Source organism: Lonchura striata, chromosome 10 (genome assembly GCF_046129695.1).
Source record: "Lonchura striata isolate bLonStr1 chromosome 10, bLonStr1.mat, whole genome shotgun sequence".
NCBI lineage: Eukaryota > Metazoa > Chordata > Aves > Passeriformes > Estrildidae > Lonchura > Lonchura striata.
The window spans coordinates 6,646,168-6,660,455 of NC_134612.1; the positions used below are offsets into that span (position 1 = coordinate 6,646,168).

Sequence of the window (14,288 nt, forward strand, 5' to 3'; positions counted from 1 at the left end):
CAGAACTGAAGGAATTCAGCAGAGAATAAGTGTCCAGGAAGCATCCTGAAACAAAACTGGACACTGTACTTCCATTCCTCATCACTTTTAAATTACAGCACAGAATCATGGAGTCACTTCAGCTGTAAGGGAGCTTTGCATGGAGGTGTCTGGCCCAGTACTACTGCTCCAAGCAAGGTCAAAGAGACCAGCCAGCCCAGGGGCTTGCTGAATTTTGAATATTCCCAAGCAAAGAGACACAACCTGTCTCAACTTTAACTAAAGCTTGAACACCCTCAGGATGAAAATCTTCATCAGAGTTCCCCTCAGTGCAGGTCGAGTGCCCCTTACCCAGCACCTTGGACCTTTGGGTGGGATCTGAGGCTCTCTTCAATCTCCTTCCCTTAAGGGAGCAGAATTGTTTGAATGCTGAATTAAACAAATGGCATCAAATATTTTAATACCTAAATACCCAGGAAGGTGAGTCTTGCACTTTCAGTCTTTCCCATCTCTCTGGAGTACCTTGTCCCCCATAACTTTTGGTCTCCAAGAATTTCAACCAGCATGAATAAATACACTGAAATATGTAAACTGGGTAAGAACTGGGCTGCACAGGCAAAGGGCACAAAACCTGAATGTGACTGGGAACAGTTCAAGAGCTGTTCTGTCCCAGGTGGTAAGCTGGGCAAACAGAGGCACAAACTCAGAAAACCTTGTAAGAGAGTTTGGTGATAAGAGGCAGAACAGAATGACAGAATGAAGGGACCCAGAGGTGTCTGCCTGGTGCAGGGGAAGGGAAGGAGACACCCAGGGAACAAGTCTGCAGACAGCCAGGGGTCAGAAGCCCCACTTCCCAGGGAACACAACTCCCATAAAGCTGACACCTATTTGGACACAGGGCAGAAGATTATTACTGATGATGGTTGCATACAGGTTGTGGTCTCTTACACATGACAACAGAGTATTTTCTATTCAAACATAGAAAAGGCTCTTTAGACAATTCCCACGTGGTTAAGTTTCTCAATATCAAAGTGTCAAACCCCAACAACGCACAAGAAACATGAATAAGGACGACAAATATTACTTCTGCCTCATTTCTTTACTGAAAGAGAAACGCATTTAGCACAAACAACATCTTAGAAGAAACCCAACTTGCAGTTATAAATCAGGCTGTAGGTTTTTAGCTTGTGTTTGCATTTTTTTAAGATCATTAAAATGCAAAAAAAAACTCCAGACTTTATTTTTAACTTACCAAATATCAGTGCTAAACCATGGGAAGTCCCCACTGCTATCAGATTCGATGCTGCCTGAAAGAGGCATACAGGAAGATTGAAAGCAGAAGAAACATCTTTCACAAATCCACCACTTATCAAGCAAAGTTTGCCAAAAGATTGGAAGATTCCAATGGAAGATTTCAAAGGTTGTAACTTCTTCAATTTATAAGTGACAAGCACAATTCCTAGATGAAGACAGACAGCTACTACACCTGAACAACCATCACACAGATTATCTCAAGATCAGAGGGCTGCTTTTTCCTCTGTTGTTTGAAATTCAAATGCCCGGAGTGGTACCCACAGCAAAATTTCATCTTTCTAAAGTCAGTCTCACTCTTTGATGTAGTTGCTGAGTATAAATACTTGGGATTTTATCCTAAATCAGATGCTTCTTCTACATCTGAACTCTTCTAAAACCCTGGCCAGTGCTGGCCCCCTGAAGAGCAGTCCACAGCAAGCCAGAGACTCCAATTTTTTTCCATGGGGAAACAAATCCTATTTAACAAATCCTAAACAAATCCTATTTAACATATCCTCAAAGATCCTACTGCACTTGCCAACCTGCACTCAATGATATAAAACTTACTAGAAATCACATAATGCTGTAGATGTATTAATCTCGTTCTACTTTTTATTTCTTAAAATGTCTAAGTTAGTTTAAAAAAATTAAAATGTCTGGATGTTTAATTACAGGTTTTTATTCTATGTACATATCAGTTACAGCATGTTTCCAACTTCACTGTGCAGTCTTTTGCCTTAGAAGTGACTACTTTTTCCTCTTCTTTTTTAAACAAAAATATATTTTCTTATGGGCTGCTGTTGCTACAGTTGAAGGGACTGAGCACACCTTTAGTTCCTTTGTAAAACATTAAAACTCACTTCACAAAGGCAGAGCAAATATTGACTGTATTTTACCTCATTAAAATGTTTATCTTCTCATTCTCCTACAGGCAGTTTCTGACATATTTAGACATGATTAGCATGCTTGACTTCAACAACTTTGATGCAAATTGCTAAGCAGGAGTATCCTTCAGACAGCTTTTTAGTTAATACTTCAGACAGAGAGACAGATTTTAAACCCATCATTTGCAGCACTCCAGTTTAAGTTTCCATAAAAAACTGGCAAAGAAGAAACAATTAGGGAAATTCAGTGTGTTCAACAGATGGAGACACATCAGGTGCTCAGCTAAGACACTCTGGTGATGATATAAAAAAGGGAGGGTGTGGGGCTTGCTCAGCAGAGGGGCAGCCAGGCAATGAAGGAAGACTGGACTCTGGCCCCAGGGAGCTTTCATGCTGCTCCTCCCACTCCTCCCACTTGAAAATTCAAGGAAGATGCATTTATCAGCTGTCTTAATACTGCTATAACAAACTGGCATGAAAACTAAATATACAATCCTTGAAAATTGTATGAGTACTTACAATTGCAGTGGGCAAGCCAGCATCCACTTTGTCCTGGGGAAACAGGAGACCCCGTGAGAGACACAACTCATAGATCATGCATGTCTAATAATTAGAACAACTACAACACACAGAAAAATCACCACCAGCTGCATTTTAATGGCCCCAGCAGGGCAAACAGAGCTGAGGGAACCATTGGCTAGAAATGCCCAGAAAGAGGAAGCAGAATATCCTGTAATTCCGTGTGAAAGTTACTGTGTTCTTCTCAAAGAGCCACGTGTCTGTTGGAGGCATTGAGCAAACGCAGTTCCAGCACCTTCAAGCACACTTTCATGTTATATGAACATTTCCCACCAAGTTTTGTGACATCTAACAACACAAATCAGTGCTAAAAGTGACCCACCACATCACTAATGCAGCAAGTCAGCTAAGCCCTGCTTCACTGCTGCCTAGACTACAGGCTAGTAGCTGATGCCCCTAACATGGTGTTACACGGAACTAACAGTTGGGCCAGACAGGAAATCTCACACACCCCCTCCACACATACCAAAAGAGTTTCAAATTTTTCTTAGTGGAGTTGCCCAGAAGATGACACTTACTGCTGCAGATGCTACTTGGGCAGAAATTCCTTTCAGGAGGGAGAGCCGTATCACTGATCCATGGAGTGAGAGAGAATCTGGGAGTTTTTTCTTCCTAAGGAATTAAGAAACAAACCAAAAAGCATTAGAGCAGAATAAAAGCTTGGAACTGTGCCTAACTCACAGCCAAGCCAGCAGGTAAATTCTGCATACACCTGTAACCCATTCAATTTCCATTCTTCTTCTTGGGGCCACAGAATGAGGTAAGACATGAGATAATCAGCAAAGCCTTCTCTGCCCTGCTGTGCCTGCACACAGTTTGGTCTTAGCTCCTAGAGTAAAAAAACTTACTTCCCCAAACAAATGGTCAGTTTCAAGCACGTATCTGCAAGCCTTAGAATTCACTAATACATCCTGAAAGCAACATTTCAGCTCTTTCAGTGAGTGAGGAAGTTTAAGCCTGTAAATGAGTATCTGCAGAAAATGCACAACTGGAAAAGGCTCATTAGCAGAATGCAGACCTGTAGGAAAACTGGATGTATGGCAGAGAACAGCCTTCAATTAATACACATCTCACCTGATATGAAAGCTTAAGTGCTTCTGTTTATGGAGAATATGTCTTTTTAAACTAACCAGTGCAGGATCAGTTAATTTCAAAACAGCTCTGGTAAACTCTAAAAGGCAGGACAGGGAAATTCCGCAGCAAAACTGCAATTTTGTTGCCAAGCTCACATCACCAGAGAGCCAAATTCCCAAAACTACCAGGGAAACATTGGGTTCTTCTCTCTACAGAGGTGCACAAGCAAGCAGCTCCCACAGAGATTCATAAATATGTTGTTAGTAGCTGGAATTATGACTAAGGACCCATAACCATGGCAACCAGCCTTACCCAAAGGTGACAGAACACCTCCAGGTTTTTCTGCATATTCTGTACTGGAAAAAGTTTAAGCAATTCCAGGTAACATTTCTCTCAGTACAAATAATCTTATTTGAAAAAAGAAGGGATGGAGAGTCTGTCCTATGTCAACATAAACCATCAGACTTCAGAGTGTTTATATCCTGTGCAAATGCTCATGGCACACAAGGCAGCCATGGGAGTGGCTCAGGCCATCATTCGAGTAATTAATGGCACATGTCAGCAGTAGTAGAGTTAATTATCATGTATTAGATGTCAATATTGGTAGTCCACTCACAGAAGTGACAGCAGTTGCCTTTTAAAAATAACCACCAACTACTTGCAGACTAGGTCAGACACCCCTTTGAAACATTTTCTTTAGAGTCACCACGATTCAGTGCTTCGAAGATTCCATTAAAATTTGGAGAAATTTAACTAATCCATCTCCCATAAAATGCCATTATTGCTCAAACAGGTCAGCCCCCAGTGCAACTACAAATCCCATTTTTGCCTACATGATCTTGGAGGAATAACAGTGTTTTATGAAAAAAGGAGGATTTGTTTCTAATGGATGTAAGCAGAAGCCCTTCACAAATGGTTTGACCTCCCAGGGTATGAGGCTGCAGTACCTTTTCAGGTGTGTCCTGTCCCCACTGTCAGAGCTAGCCACAGAAGAGGTGTCATAGGAGTGTGTATCCGTGTTATCAATGTTCAAGAGAAAGGGATCCTCCAAAATGAAAGACTCTTCTTCATCATCAGTCTGGAGGGCAAGAATCACCACAGCTTACTAAATGTTCAAAATGCACAGCAACTTAACTGAAACATTAGCAAAGCAGCATCAATTCAGCAGGGAAATGGAGAAGTGCACAAGAAAGCCTCAGACTTAAAACCCAGAAATATTTATTACTTTACTGGGCTGATTCTATGGAAGGTTTCCAGAATTCACAAAAATCACAGAAGTGGTCTGGAGAACAAGTCAGCTAACCTTTCTTCCCCAAATACCATCAAAACTTTAACTACCCTTTAACAGAGCTGTTTCCAAGTCACCAAATTGCCAAGAGAAGGCCTAGAATTATCATCATCTACTCCAGCATTTCACCAAGTGGCACCAAGAGCCCAGAAATTTCTCCAGCTGACACAAAAGTTGATTGTGCTCTTTTCTCAGCTCTTCTGTTTGCTATCCTTCTCTCCTTTCAGTCTTAGCCTGGAATTTTTTATTACAGTTTTTCAAAAAGGCGTTGTCCCTGATGTGTTCTAAAACCAGTGCAGCTCCTGTTGGTCTCTCAGCACAAAGCCAGAGGGAGCAAACACAATCCCCCAGCTGATGCCAAACAAGCAGGGAGCAGAGCACCTGCCCCTCACCTCACTTACACCTGGCAGCCCTGTGCTCATTAAGCATCTCTTTCTGAACTGCAGCTGTTTGTCTTTTTGGCTCAGACAGATTGTTCTCTGCTAAAATCCTTTTCAGAAGTGTTTGGCCCATCCAAAATTTACTGAGATGCTGCGATAAGACTTTGCCTGCACTGAACTGTATTTTCTTCATTAATACCTCTCAATTTTAAGATTACTCCTCTGACATGGATGTCACTGCATGTCCTGACAGTTTGAGATAACCCAAATTTTCTGAACTTCCACTACTCAAGGCACCAGCAGAAACAAGACACAGCTACCCTACTACTCTTCTTGTTTTTAGACTGTTTGAGACACCTTATATGAGAAAGGAACAACACAAATGAAGCTGTGAAGAATCTAGTTCTCATCTCCTCCCACAGTTTCAGAACTACTCTGAATACTCTGCAATTACTTTTAGCTAAAAACAGCTGTTTGGTGACCCTGACCTTTAATAGACTAGACTTCAGGTGACTCTCCAGATCTACAGATGAATGTGCTTGGACTTGATGAAAACCATTTATGTTGCAGCTGTGGATATTTTTATTTAAAAAAAAAACCAAACACAAAAAAACCCAAAAACAACAACAACAAAAAAATCCATATCACACGCTATAGGGCAATTACTCCACTGAGTATGCACCTGCTAGCTATCAGCATCAGGAAACCATGAAGCTCTACAATTTTGTTTTCCAGGAAAATCACAGTAAGAGTAGAGGAAAAGGAGCATGTGCTGCCTCACCTGACTCCCGTGTCGGATGGTTCACTCACCTCATTTAGGATGCTCTCCAGCGTTGGAGGGGTATCAACTTGAGGAATGTCGAATTCTTTGTCGTCAATCTGTACATCGAAAACCACAGCCTGAGTTTAGGTTGCCTACTCTGCCTTCCAAACCGTAATTACAGCCACATAAAAAGCACCCATGCACACACACCTCTGCCCAGAAAGGCAGGCAAGAGCTCCCAGGCTCACACACGGTTTCACCCGGCTGAGTGAGGATATTTCCTTCTTGGAGGCTGTGTGAGACTTATTTCCGCAGTCATAGAATACTTACGATGTTCTGAGAATAAACACGCTATTGCACTATAAAGGGTCTTGCAGCGAGAGTGAAATTAAATTACTGACTCTGTACCTGCTACATAAGGCACCTGCCACACAGAACTTTGGGGGTTTTTTTTCCCTATATACGGTGAAGCACGAGAAATTTATGTAAATGACAGCGACCCGAGTCACGATACAGGAACTGTCCCACACCAGCCGGGACGCCCCCGCCGACCCTCCCGCCCGGGTGCTGAGAGCCGCGGCCCTGCCTCCTCCCCGGCAGGGGCGCGGAGGGAGCCGCGGCCCCTCGCGGCCGCCGCGTGAGGGCTCCGGCCGCCCCCCGGCGCGGCCCAGGGACCCCCGGCCCTGCGGAGCGCCCGGGCAGGCACAGCCCCGCGGCCCGGCCGTGCCGCCTCCGCCACGGAGGTTCGGGACGCACCAGCTCGCTGCGAGAGTCCAGCTCACGGTCGAGCTCCGCCACGCTCAGCCGGTGCGCGGGGGGCTCCGCGCACGGCTCGGCCTCCGCTGGCTCGGGGGCCGCGGCCATGGCTGGGCCGGCTCCGCCGGGACTCGAACCCGCGACTTGAGCCTCCTCCCCACGCAGCCGCAGCGCGGCGGGGCCGCCCCCGCGCCCGCCTTAAAGGGGCCGCGCGCAGCCGGGGCACCGAGGGACACCAAGGACACGGAACCGGTGCTGCTCTGCTACACGAAAATCTCGTATTTATTGAAAAAGGGCGCATCTGCTCCACGGCTGCGGTTGTCATCCCGGACCCGATGGGTGCGTCAGCCTCCGAGGGAAGAAAATGAACGAAATTAACAATAGGCGCAGAAAGGAGAAGCAGAGACCAACATTCCTCACACGCCCCTTCATCCCGTGGTGCTTCAGTTAAAGCCAGGAGGGTTTTGCTTCCATTCCCACGTTCTGGAGCCTAAGATTTGGTGTGCACAGGATGCAACATTGTCCCAGCAAAGCCAAGGAAAAAATGTCCCTTTTAGGAGAAGATGCAAAAGCCTTTGGGAATTTTGGGCTAATTTTAGACAAGGCAGGAGATGGTGTAAGCAGATTTGGAGCCCAAGCATTTGTGTTTTCTTTTAAAAACCACCTGGAAACAGAAAGCCATGTGCAGTCTCTCAAGAGCGGTTGCCAGCCAAAAGGCAAGGGGGGAGGGTGGGGCAAATATAAGATAAAACACATTGGAAAGATAAATACCCCCAGTTTCACAATGCCAGACTCCCAAATTAGGGGCGTGTTTCAAGGTGACTCTCCCCATCACCTTGTGTCAGGTGGAGGAATGCAGCTGAATCCCTACTGAAGGCTCCAGCTTTTAAAGGTTCCAACTCAAGGGCCAGAGAACATCCTACACCTGAGCCTTGCCTTACCTGTTAGTCCTTGCTGTTGTTCCTCCTGAAGGGGAGCTGTGCTTCCAGGCTCTCTGGAGAAGGCTCTGTCTGGCACCTAGCAGCAAGAGCACATGGATGAGGCAGGAACATCCCATACCTCCCCTCCAGGTGAGCCTGTGCCAGGCAGGGCCCCATGTCCCAGCTCCCCCCGAGCAGGAACAGCTCCTGCTGTCCTGGGCCAGGTCAGCTCAGCAGGGACAGCAGAGGATCTGCCTGTCCAGAGTTGCCTGCTGAGCTCTCAGTCAGTGCACAGTAAGAGCTGGGGGAAAAGCATTCCCAAGAACAAGCCAGCAGCATCAGCAGAGAGCTGCAGGCTTTAGAGATGCCTTCGGAGCAGCAGGTAATGTGAGTAAGACAGTTTTGCTCCTGAGAAATGTCATTACTTTAGACCACAAACACAAAGCCAGTGCCTGTGGTAGTGGCTTAGGAGGTTGGCTGGGCAGAGAAGGGGACTTTTGCAAGAAAAGCTCTACTTTAGAGCTATGCTGGCCCTGGGGAGCTGAAGCTCTCCTCCTGCATGCACATCTACAGGTGTTTGAAGCTTTAGTGACCCATTACCACCATGAGCTCTCCTCCATGTAAACGCTTCCTTTCCCCTGCCAGCTGTTTCAGGATGGTCTTCTGCAGCAATGGTGCATTTACTCCTCTTACAACAGACACTAATTCTCCTCCCTGGAAGGTGTGGAAAGCAAATCAGTCAGCAAGTGCTCAGGTTGTGTTCTCTGGGCTCTGGAATTCCCCACAGCAGCACATCACCCACATCATAAGTACACTCCTCCCCTCAGAGCTGCTCTGCTCCACAGCAAGAGGGAAACCTTGGAACAACCTGCTCTGCGTCTCCTCATCAGTACGAGGATGAAGCAAGGCAGCTTGTGAGAGGAGTGAGGTCCTGCAGAAGCAGGAGGCTGAACCTGAAGGCTCCACAGGGCAGCATACTGGCTGTATATTCTTATCTGCACAGCATTTGATTACCAGCAGATACAGAGCAAATAAAATTGTCCCATAACATGTGCAAGAAATAAAACATCCTCCCCAAAGGACTGTTGTTCCCACCAGCAGGTCATATTTATTGCTATGCAACCACTGGGAAAATATTTTCACTCACTGTATAAAAGAGAAAGACGGGCTCACATTGTCCTCTGTATTTTTCCAGAGCATCAATGGAATCAACTTCAGCCTAAAAGGAATGTAAAATAAAAGAGGTGTTTCTAGGAAAGCATTTCTGCTCCAGAGGGATGCACACACAAGTGCCTGGACTCAGACACCCTCAGCTAGCTGGTACTCATGCCACACACACAGGAAAACAGCTCTGGGTCCCAGACTTAGGGGACAAAATAACACTGGTGAGAGCCAAGGGCACAGCCAGCTCACAGCTCAGTTCCAGAGCCTGAGAGCAGGCAGATGTCTCCTGCAGGAGCTGGAGCAGCACTCCTGTGGGACAGGGATAACCATTCCCAGCAGCTTGCTTGGGTGAGTGCCAGAGAAAAAGTCTGAAAAGTGAATTCAGGGCTCCTGCCCATGAGGCTGAGAAGTGCCAGGAGGAGCTGCAGTGGCAGCAGAAAAGGCACCAGAACACAAAGTCACCACAGGGCTGCTCTCAGTGCTACGGGAGGTTGTGTCAGTTTTGAGCTTTTTGAAGAATCAGCTCTGCACAGCACTCTGGGAACTTGTCCCAGTGTCCTACACTCCCACCTGAATACTCTTTTATTTACTTGGACCTTTCCCTGCTGCAACTTATCCCATTATCTCATTGTCCTGCTGATGTGTTTCCCTGACAGACATCAGTCTCTGCATTCTCCATCCTCCCCCCACTGGACATCTGTCCCTTTTCCTCTCCAGGGTGACCAGCTCCTTCAGCCTCTCCCTGTGTATCAGAGGCAATGTGTTAATAACTCTATTGTTTCTTGCTTAATTAGAAATCTGGAAAGCATAGAACAGTTGAAACCTGAAAATCCTTAATTATATGAATTCATATAGATATACCCAAACCCCTCTATGTGGCAGGTTCAGTCCCAGCAGCTGCAACTCCTGCACTACTGTGGTTTGGGCTAAATATTGGAAAGATAAGTGACTTCAGCCCTTAAACCTCAGCTGATTTCAGAGGACTGGGTATTTTAAGCAGTACCAAGTGAGATCTCACCACAGCAAAATGCAGGAGATTACTGCCAACTTCATTCTTGATTTTTTGGAACAAATTCACTACTGGTTTGCATGGGCCACACCAGGCTTGAAACACGTCAACAACTGCAAGCAGGAAAATGGGTCAGAACAAGGCACAAATGGGTCAGTTTAGACACAGACCAATAGACCATGTGCTACAAGGGCTGGATTCAGCTCTGAAGTGGAAGCCCTTGCAAGGTTTGAAATGCTGCATCAGAGGACAGAATTACATTACAAAATAACAACCTAAGAACGATGTGGAGGAGTCTTAAGTAGAAACATGGACATGGCTGTGACCTTGGAGATAGCAAATTTCCCAGGGAAACCTGCTGCACAGAGGCAGAGCATATGAGGTTTTCCTAAGAACTTTGGAAGCCAGGGCTGTTCCTTGTGCTGAGGGTAGTCCTGTTCCAAACAGTGGAGACTGGATAGACCAGCACTTAGATTCTATGAGGACTGTCCCACATAAATGAACAGGACCACAACCTCCTGCTGGTCTCAACTTGGTTGGAATATTTTTTTCTTCCATTCCAGGTAAGGGGAATGGAGAGACTGACTAAATATCCTTAACACTGGTAATTCCTAACAATCCTGATGTCCTTTTAACACAGAACAAGAACAATTCAGTGTGATGACCAAACCCTTACCGATGAGTCCTTTGAGACAAAGCACTTCTTCCCAAAGCTCCTGGCTAGTAATGTTAATCTGTTTGGAAAATTGAAAAACACAGTAAAAGCCACAGTAATTCATCAGGTACTACCCAGTTGCTGCAAACATACTGACAAATTACTTCAGAGGGACAAACCTGCCGGAAGAGGCATTACCTGGGCACTCAGGAAATTCCTCTGACTGTGGTTCTCTCACCTCTGACCAGCTGATCAGGATGTCTCACAAAATCCAAGGAAAGGCAGAGGGAAAGGGCAGCAGCATCCAGCCAAGGGCAAGTCCCCCCCTGCTTAGTGGCACTACTGGAACAGTGGATGCCTGGGGATCCCAGACTCAGTTTTCAGAGGGCTGTTCTGGGGGTTGGCTGGGGCCCCCAAACTGGGATCACAGACCCACAGCCCCTCGTCAGGATCTCCATCTGCCTGCCCAGGGTTCCAGTTGAACCACACCTCATCCAATCCCAGTCCTCACAGGGTTTATGAACCACCTGATTCTCCAGCAGCAGTTTCTCACCTTGCCTGCGCACAAACTCTACTATATGAGATGTTTCAGCCTTGATAAACCAAACTAGTAAATACACATGTGTGGGCACTGGAGGGTGGTCTGAACCCAGCATGTCCTTACATGAATCCCCAGCTGTTACCTAAAGACTTCTAAAGTACAGTAAGCAGAGAACAGAAAGTTCTAGGCTGGGAGGGGCCTGTGGAGTCCTTCATTTAATCTCCTGCACAAAACTCAGCATTAGATCAGCTTGCTCAGGGATTGACCCTGTCAAGGATGCCCTAGACCATTCCACACACAGCACCACCCACTCTGTTATCCCACACTCCCAATACTGTTACTAGAAAGGATATAATCCTTCACATTTTCCCCATCTTGCAGGACTTGCCCTTCAGGATGTACTTAGAAAAACACAGCAAGTTAAAATAAAAAAGGCTTCTGGAGAAATGCAAGATCTGGTTTTGTTCATCCTGAACAAAAAAAATTCCTGACTCCTTCCTCAGTGGGTAGCATCAACTCCAACTACATTTAGACTGCAGTGGAAGACAGTTTCATCAAGGCCAGCTATTTCACAATAATTAACACCAATGGGCATTATAGAGCTGCTAAAATCTTACAGCCAAGAATTCCAAGAGTGGGAACTCCAGTGCAAATGAAATGCTCTCTCACAGCTGTTCAGAGCTGTGTCACTGGGGGTCACACTGGGCCCTGTCCTACTCAGGGACAGGGAGCTGTTCAGACACCTCTGCTTATTTGCCTACTCAGCACATGACCCAAGCTTAGTTTTCTCAGAGAACACCTGCAGAACTACAACATTTAATTATTCCTAATGCTGGGACCACCCTCTGAGTGTTTCACAGAATACTAACAAATCTAAATTATTTATAACAGTATTTTGTAGTCATGAATTTGGCCATAAGTTCAAATGCTGGACTCAAGTACTGCGGGCACTCTTCAAGGTGCATTGCTAATTTGGATGTCCTGAGGCTGCTTGGACTTGGCTTTTCTCTAACAAAAGGAGATCACTCCCAGGACATCCCCTCATGTCTTACACAGGTTCAGCTTTCATCTGCAGATGTAAAAAATCCAAGATGTGCAGATGTAGACCCAGATTTCCTTTCACTGCCAAAGGGGCATGGTCTAGTTGATGTAAAGCTCCCCATCCCACAGGAACACACCAGCAACAGAAACTATTCCTACTTTCATAAAATGCCCCTCTTTCCCTGTTACACATGTTCACATTTCCCAGTTTAAACAGTGAATAAAAAAGGTCAAAGAGCCCATAATACTTTTCATTATTTCTCTCTTGTGAAGACTGAACCGGTCTCAAAATTTCAATCAGATCTGCAGAACCCATTTCTGGTTTTCAATGTTTTTGCATTGTGACCTGCTCTTAGAACCCCCTTCTTCTCATGCAGTAGTTATAAAGCATCACTAGGTCATCTGTGCAGTATAAACAGGAAAAAAATTCCTCTACACGCCACTGTGAAATAGATTTTTCAGTCTTTCTTGTACCTTCTGGCTTTTTTAACTTTACAGCAATCTTTCCGACTATGTGACCTGGTAAGAAACATCCAGTAACTCTTGCCATCCAGAATATGTGCCAACCCCATACAAACTCCTACATGTCTGAGCTATTTCCTCATAAAACAGAGGCATTTTGGTCTCTGACAGCAGCCAAACCTGTGCTAGGCCCCAGTGGCCCCAAACACAACCTGCAGCAGCAGTCTCCACACCCCACAGGCCTGACTGGGGACACACGTGAACTGCCAGGTCCTCCCACGTTTCCCACCTGCCTCCAGGGATGCCTCTTCCCCACGAGGACCTCGCAGTGGGGTTTCGCCAGCAGAATCTGAGACACCCCAGGACTGAACTCCATCCTTTGCACTTAACAGTTTATAAGGTCTGGTAAAGGCCTGGCTACTACTGACCTGCAGCACTACCTCCTTTTTCTTTGCAGCCATCCTTCCGCAGGAACAGGGTCCTTTGAGCAGCTGTCCCAAGCACAAAGAGCTACAGATGGCTTCTAATCACCTGGATCCAAGTGCTGGCCAACCTGCACCACAGAGAGAGCTTTTTACCTGTCTCTGCTGCTCCAGCCCGGACACAGCACCCACAGCAGTGGTACAGCGCTCCAAACATGGACACACCTTCACTCACACCTCCCCCAAGAGCCGAGGTGCTGCTGCAGGGCCTTAACCGCAGCTCCCTTCCAGAGCCCTGTACAGCAGCTGGCAGGACCCCAAGGCTGCCATGGCAGCGCTGGCATCGCCAGGGCAGCGTCAGCCCAGCCCAGCCCGCCCCGCTCCCTCCCCCAGTGCCGCAGCTTCAGCTCCATCTCCCCTGGGACTCCTGGAGCAGCAGCTGCAGGTGGAGCCTTCCTGCCTCCTGTGCCTGCCACCTCCCAGCCCAACACTCACCCTCCGCTCCAGTCTTCCCACCTCTCTCCTAAACTGGGGGCTCAAAGCAAGGCGTGGGATCCAGGCGTGACCTCGCAGCACTGAGCAAGGGTGTCCCTGTCCAAACAAGTTTGGTTTGTGGTTTTCTTTTCCTCTCTGCAGTGAGAGCAGTGCCGGTGCCCAGCACCCCTGGTGATGCTGTTAAGACAGGGCTGCTGCTCTTACCCCATCCCTTCCCACACCTGGGCACACTGGGCTGCAGGGGCACACCTTGGAGCTGCTTCTTGTCACAAAGCATACAATGCCTGCTGGCCTGGTCCTCCAGCTGCTCACTGTGCTCCTGGCTGAGGATTCAGGTTTTGGTGCATCAACGCCCTCAGAATGTCTCTTTTTGTAGCAATCAGCCTGAAGAAAAGCCATGATGATTCTGACCACCATTTGCTAACTGATGGCTCTTGTGCTCACATTTCAAGATTACCAAAGAAAGCACTTTTAAAGCCATTTTCTACTCTTCAAGAACCTAATCTCAGGCTTAGTTATTCCTCTGCCTGCTGCATCACTGCTTCAGCAGTTTTGTGGAGGCAGAGCATCCATGGCAATGGGT

The 14,288-nt window shown here is 46.7% G+C and overlaps 2 protein-coding genes across 2 annotated transcripts in view; both read right to left on the bottom strand.

Moving 5' to 3' along the window:
- The window catches only part of VPS8 (VPS8 subunit of CORVET complex), a 66,758-nt gene extending 59,605 nt beyond the window's left edge, over nucleotides 1–7,153 (bottom strand). The window contains exons 1-6 of the mRNA XM_077785613.1: nucleotides 6,997–7,153; nucleotides 6,288–6,356; nucleotides 4,757–4,887; nucleotides 3,254–3,347; nucleotides 2,676–2,708; nucleotides 1,232–1,286 (exon numbers count right to left, since the gene is read on the bottom strand). Of these exons, the coding sequence (XP_077641739.1) occupies nucleotides 1,232–1,286; nucleotides 2,676–2,708; nucleotides 3,254–3,347; nucleotides 4,757–4,887; nucleotides 6,288–6,356; nucleotides 6,997–7,104 (490 nt within the window). The 5' untranslated portion in view covers nucleotides 7,105–7,153. The remainder of the gene's footprint in view (nucleotides 1–1,231; nucleotides 1,287–2,675; nucleotides 2,709–3,253; nucleotides 3,348–4,756; nucleotides 4,888–6,287; nucleotides 6,357–6,996) is intronic.
- A 99-nt stretch (nucleotides 7,154–7,252) lies between these two features.
- Nucleotides 7,253–13,501, bottom strand: NME9 (NME/NM23 family member 9). Its single transcript, XM_021537180.3, has 8 exons — nucleotides 13,436–13,501; nucleotides 13,217–13,341; nucleotides 10,766–10,823; nucleotides 10,099–10,202; nucleotides 9,064–9,135; nucleotides 8,517–8,630; nucleotides 7,938–8,013; nucleotides 7,253–7,345 (listed from the first exon to the last, which is right to left on the bottom strand). The coding sequence occupies exons 2-8, from the start codon at nucleotides 13,247–13,249 to the stop codon at nucleotides 7,341–7,343; spliced, it is 462 nt and encodes a 153-aa protein (XP_021392855.2). The 5' UTR covers nucleotides 13,250–13,341; nucleotides 13,436–13,501; the 3' UTR covers nucleotides 7,253–7,340.
- Nucleotides 13,502–14,288: the final 787 nt, after the last annotated feature.